General features: G+C 35.5%; 1 protein-coding gene and 1 pseudogene across 1 annotated transcript; both read left to right on the top strand.

The window, feature by feature from the left end:
- Nucleotides 1-748: 748 nt before the first annotated feature.
- Nucleotides 749-1,577, top strand: LOC108295131 (annotated as a pseudogene).
- Nucleotides 1,578-3,191: 1,614 nt separating this feature from the next.
- On the top strand, nucleotides 3,192-4,693 carry LOC108295154 (olfactory receptor 8J1). Its single transcript, XM_017517196.1, has one exon. It carries the CDS (start codon nucleotides 3,218-3,220, stop codon nucleotides 4,181-4,183), a length of 966 nt encoding a protein of 321 aa, XP_017372685.1. The 5' UTR covers nucleotides 3,192-3,217; the 3' UTR covers nucleotides 4,184-4,693.
- The last annotated feature ends 2,042 nt before the right edge of the window (nucleotides 4,694-6,735 follow it).

Here is a 6,735-nt window from a genome sequence, read left to right as displayed (position 1 = left end):
ATGACTACCTGTTGTGTAGTGTCTGGAAATAAAAGGAAAATGAGAGTGTCAAAAATAAGATTGATCTTGAGTCAGAAAGGATGCAAACTGAATGAAGAACAAATTAGGAATTGGGGTTGTACATTTTTATAAAATCTTGAAATATAACAAAAAACGTTATCATTATCTAGATTGATGTTTCCCAAGCCTAATCACATCAATATCAGCCAGATTTAAATATTAGCCTACCTAAATGATTATTTAAATGTTTCCTAAGCAACTAAAACTGAATATATTCAAAATATCACTTTGTTTACTCCATCTTAAAACATATTGTCTCATACTCAAAAATGGCATGGCTGTTGCCCTAATCAAAATAAATCCCCCATCTATCATTCTGTCATATATAACTTATGTAACTTATTACATAAATTATGTTGAGGAGAGCATCTTGTTTCTGCTCCAGACTCTCAATGTCACCATCTTTTGATCCCGAGTTTCTCCATTTTAGCCGAAGCCCACATTATTTTATAGCAGAAGTCCCATATCAACCTCTAAACTCATTTTTTATTGTTATTTTAGAATTTCTATTGCTGCCCTGCCTTGGGCTTTTTCAATCCTATAGTGTATTATCTTTATAACAACAAAGAGTAATCTTTTTAAATAAAGCTAATAATGTTATTCACCTATCTTAAGATGTTGTCATGGCGTACAGTTCAAGGTCTGCAGTTCTCTGTTGAGCTGCGGACGTGGGCCTGTCTCCTGCGGAATGGGGTTTGTTAAAGTTGTGAAGAATAAGGCCTACCTTAAAAGACACCAAGTGAAATTTCGAAGACGATGAGACGGTAAAATGGATTACTACGCTCTGAAATGCTTGGTGATACAGGATAAAAATAAATACAACATGCCCAAATACAGGATGATAGTTTGTATAACAAACAGAGATATTATTTGTCAGATTGCTTTTGCCTGTATAGAGGAGGATACGATATTCTGCACAGCATATGCACACAAACTGCCAAAATGTGCTGTGAAGGCTGGCCTGACAAATTCTGCTGCAGTGTATTGTACTGGCCTGCTGACGGACTGTAGGCTTCTCAATAGGTTTGGCATGGACAAGATCTATAAAGGTCAAGCGGTAGTGACTGGTGATGATTACCATGTGGAAAGCATTGATGGTCAGCCAGGTGCCTTTACCTGCTATTTGGATGCAGGCCTTGCCAGAACTGCCACTGGCTATAAAGCTTTGGTGCCCCGAAGGGAGCTGTGGATGGAGGCTTTCCTATCCCACACAGTACCAAACGATTCCCTGGTCATGATTCTGAAAGCAAGGAATTTAATGTAGAAGTACACTGTAAGTGTATCATGGGCCAGAATTTTGCAGACGACATGTTCTACTTAATGAAGAAGATGAAGATGCTTACAAGAAGCAGTTCCCTCTATACATAAAGAACAGCCTAACTCCAGACATGATGGAGGAGATATATAAGAAAGCTTATGCAGCTATACGAGAGAATCTAGTCTATGAAACGAAGCCCAAGAAAGAAGTTAAAACGCAAAGGTGGAAACTGCTAAAATTAAAAAAGACCTTCCCTTAACATACCATGTGAAAATATTCCCCCAAGTTATCATAATGTATTTTCTTTTTAAATTTATTTATTATACTTATTGCAGTGTGCAATAATCTTGTTTATATGTTTGTTTACCAGGTTTTTGTATGTTTCCTGTCATTGGACTAGCAGGTCCATAAGAGGGATAAGCAATTTATCTGAAGTTTGCATGTTGCCCGAGTAAGGTATTCAATAAACAGGTGTAAATAAATAAATAAGGTGATTATTTTTAAAAACAAGAAAAAGTGTGATGTTTGGTTTCAGAATCAAACTGAGATTAGATATTAACAATGTTAGGAATTATTTTGGTTCATTTCATTCTTTTTTCACACTACAGCATAGTTTTCTACTTTTCTATTTATCTTTTTTTCAGGAGAAAATAATGTAAACAGCTCTGGGATTTTAAAATTCAGGCATTTTTAATAATATTGTGTTAATCCACTGAAACTTAACTCCACATTTTTAGATAATGGACTATGATAGAATTTCTTTGGGTCAGGTGTCCACACCAGTGGAGCTATAAATTATGGCAGAGAAGGCACTCTAATTGCCTCAGTTAGGGGTAGGTGATCATCCTAAATTTATAAAGAACTCAACGGGAATATTTAGACATACTAAAATAGCACTTAAATTGTGTCAATTATGAGCATTGTAGTTTTCACAGAAAATCTCTAAAATAATACTCATGCTTATTACAGTAATGAAAATATTAAAAATATTAAGATGAATAAAAAATCAACTAAAAAGCAGTTATACTTTATAAGTTGTAAAAATTATATATAATTATATAATAATATAATTATAATTATATAATATATGCTCAACATAAATAATATATAAATAAAAATTGTGATTAAACATAAAATACAATGTGGAAACTATGAGGAGTGGTCCAAACTTATGAAAGAACGACCAAAAAAAAGAAATGAGAAAGAAGGAACAGAAAGTAGTTCTCAGTAAAGCATAATGTCATGAAATTACAAAAACGAAATTTCCACCAATATGACGTTATTTAAAGCTAAAAAGAAAATGTGTCACCTGAAAAACAGACCTGAGGACATAGCTCTATGTATTTTAGAGTTAATTTAAAAAAAAGAGAAAAAGCAAACAGATGTGGATGGTAAAACATATGAGTTACGTGTGCATAATCCACATTCTACTCATGGAATAAAGAAAATGGGACAAAACAGTATCTAGAATCATCCATTCTTAAGAAAAAGCAAGACGTCTCATATTAGAAATTGGATTATTTGCAGATATAAATGCCTCAAGCCTTTCTCATGCTCAACATAAATGATATAAAATATTAATTGTGGCTTCAAGTGTTTGCAAACTAAGAATACACTCATAATTCAATAAGGTTGTGAGGAAGTAAATCCTCAAAATGTTTCATGATCATCTATTTAATTTATTATACTTTACGATACTTGCTTTTTCTCTCTCCCAAATTATACTGTTCACTTATTAGACTTAGAAGCTTGAGTTTAATAATTGAGTTAGATTAATACATAATTCACAGAAATGTTACCAAGGAATTGTCCTAGCCATATAATGGCAGTCCTACAAATAATTCTTTAAAGTTTTTAACCTCTCTTTTCCCCCAAACAGATGAATTTCCAAACTTTTACATGGCTCCTGAAAATGTCACCAGGGTCACTGAGTTTATTCTCACAGGTGTCTCTGACTCTCCAGAGCTCCAGTTTCCCCTCTTCCTGGTCTTCCTGGTGCTCTATGTGCTGACCATGACAGGGAACCTGGGCATCGTCACCCTCACCAGTGTTAACTCTCGACTTCAGACCCCCATGTACTTTTTCCTGCGACAACTGGCTATCATCAATCTTGGCAATTCTACTGTCATTGCCCCTAAAATGCTGATTAACTTTTTACTAAAGAAGAAAACTACCTCATTCTATGAATGTGCCACCCAACTGGGAGGGTTCTTGTTCTTTATTGTATCGGAGGTAATCATGCTGGCTTTGATGGCCTATGACCGCTATGTGGCCATTTGTAACCCTCTGCTCTACATGGTGGTGGTGTCTCGGCGGCTCTGTCTCCTGCTGGTCTCCCTCACGTACCTCTATGGCTTTTCTACAGCTATTGTGGTGTCATCTTGTGTATTTTCCATGTCTTACTGTTCTTCCAATGTAATCAATCATTTTTACTGTGATAATGTGCCTCTGTTAGCATTATCTTGCTCTGATACTTACTTACCAGAAACAGTGGTCTTTGTATCTGCAGCTACAAATGTGGTTGGTTCTTTGATTATAGTTCTAGTATCTTATTTCAACATTGCTTTGTCCATTCTAAAAATATGTTCATCAGAAGGAAGAAGGAAAGCCTTTTCTACCTGTGCTTCACATATGATGGCAGTCACAATTTTTTATGGGACATTGCTATTCATGTATGTGCAGCCTCGAAGTAACCATTCATTAGATACTGATAAGATGGCTTCTGTGTTTTACACACTGGTCATTCCTATGCTGAATCCCTTGATCTATAGCCTAAGGAATAAGGATGTGAAGTCTGCTCTACAGAAATTCATGACAAATCAGTGCTATCCTTTAAAACAATGTAATTTTAAATGGTACAGATAAATAAGGAGAGAGTTAATAGAAGCTGACATTATGTGAGAGAAAATGTAGGAAAAAGAAAAGGCAGGTATCTGACTTACAGTTTCCTAAGCAATCGTAGGAATTACAAGATAGAATTTAGGAGCCTTGAATTAAAAAAGAAACTGAAACTCTTTGAGTTGTGAGGTTAATGTAGAAAAAAAAATGTTATTCACCAATTCTGCCTGGGATTAAGCAGGTAGAGGGTTTGAAATAAAAATGGTTTCCAGCAGTTAGAAAAAATATAAATTAAAAAATGTAAATAAGTTTGAATGAAGCAAAATAATATGATGAGAGAGGTAAAGTTGACTTTCTTATACTTTGGCTTCATTCACTGGCCTCCAGGTATAGCTGGGTATAATAAATTAATTCATCTTGAAAAATTGTAATTACAGATGATTAAGATCCTTTTCTTCAGCTAAGTTATTAAAATTGAACCAACAATCATATTTAAAATAAAATTTTCTAATGATTTCATAATTTTGCTCAAAGAATGAAATTCATACTATTAATGAATTTGTATTTTGAATGCTAATCAGGATAAGATTAAAATAATTTTATCCCTCTTAATATAATTTATACAATTTTTAAATGATAGACACAAAGTATCATATTTAATATACTTTCATGCTGGATTATTTATAAACTTTATGGATTCTGTAAAAATGTCTCCTTCTCCTTACTCTAAGTATTGTTCTTCTTTAGTGTACAAAATGAATGCCTTGTGTTGTGATATTATTAAGTGAAACATGTTAATGAAAGGTTCTTACATAATTGGAATAAAATAAATTCATTTTATAAAAAATTTTGTTCTGCTTTCTGATAGCTCTTGTTCACTGAGTGTACATTTAAATCTCTTGTACTGCTTTGAATATAAGAGGGAACCCAGCTATATCTCAGAATTATCAAATCAGAATCATAAGATAAAGGTCAATAAATTTATATGTTAATAAGCTTCATGGGGGATTTTTGACATAGAGCCTTAAGAATGAATTTTGAGGTTGGATGCAGTGGCTCATGCCTGTAATCCCAGCACTTTGGGAGGCTGAGGCAGGTGGATCACTTGAGGTCAGGAGTTCAAGACCAGCCTTGGCAACATGGTGAAACCCCATCTCTACAAAAAATACAAAATTAGCAAGGCATGGTGACGCACGCCTGTAATCCTGGCTACTCAGGAGGCTGAGTCAGGAGAATTGCCGGAACCCGAAAGGCAAAGGTTGCAGTGAGCTGGGATACTTCCACTGCACTGCATCCTGGGAGACAGAGTGAGACTCCATCTAAAGAAAAATGAATGAATATTGACAAAGAACTGTACTGAACAAGATATATTACATTCTATGTGTATGTTCACTTTATTTATAAGTGTGTTTCAGTGGAGAAGAGTTTCTTCAAGTATAGGGAGTAAATCTTAAGTCCGGATAATTACAATACATCAAAAGAAATGTAAGAGGGTGGAGCTAGATGTTGGAATAGGAGTCTCCAAGGATCACTCTCCACAGAACCATCAATTTGAACAAAAATCCATGCACAAAAATATCTTCACAAGAGCTAAGAAAGCCAGGTGGAGTCTGCAGCACCTGATTAGAGCATAGTAATAAGAAAAGATGCATTGAAGAGAGTAAGAAGACAATTTTACATCACCCACATCATCTCTCCTCCAAACCCAGGAAGCACATCATAGACAGACACATCGTCTGCTTCGGAAAAAGAAAAGAAAGTGAGCATAGGATATGTTTTTGTCCCCAACACTGGGACTGCTATAGTTAAATCTAGCACCTGGCAGTCCCTCATGGATCCAGGCTGGTAACTCCTGACTGAGGTATTAGCATTCTGCAGACTGAATCTCCTGGCCTATCCTGATGCCAGTCATGAACCTATAGCCGTGGAAAATGTACCTGATATCTTGCCTCTATCGCAGATGGCTGACTACATTGACCTTGGGTTCTGGCCAAATCAGGCCTTAGTGGCAGTGGACTTTGATTGTACTCCAGTGCTGCATCAGGCTCAACAGTCACCAGGATTCCAGCCTCGAGATGCAGTGACCACAGCAGTCTTGGGTTTAGAGTACCACCTAGTACTGCAGCAGCTACTGTGGTTACAGGATTAAGGACAATGCCATACAACCTGCCCCAAATTTGTAAGCAATCCTACAGTTTAAGAGAGTTCTCAGAAAAGAATTTTCCCAGACTGTGAAAACCAAAATAAATAATAAGTCTCCCATCAAAACAAAGCCCAGGACTCGATGTCCTCGCTGCCTAATTTTAACAAACATTAAAAAGAAAAATAATACCAATTCTCAAACTCTTCCAAAAGTTTAAAGATAAGGGAATATTTCCAAACTCATTTTGCAAGGCCAGCATTATTACCCTGATACCAAAACCAGAAAAAACACACAAGAAGAAAACAAAACTACAGATCACTATCCTTGAGAAACATACATGCAAAAATCCTCAACAAAATACTAGTAAACTGAGTTCAATAGCATACTAAAAAGATCATCTACTAAGATCGAGTGGAATTCATCCCAGGAATGCAAA

Source organism: Cebus imitator, unplaced genomic scaffold, assembly GCF_001604975.1.
Source record: "Cebus imitator isolate Cc_AM_T3 unplaced genomic scaffold, Cebus_imitator-1.0 Scaffold622, whole genome shotgun sequence".
Lineage (NCBI taxonomy): Eukaryota > Metazoa > Chordata > Mammalia > Primates > Cebidae > Cebus > Cebus imitator.
This window is presented reverse-complemented; position numbering and strand designations above follow the sequence as displayed.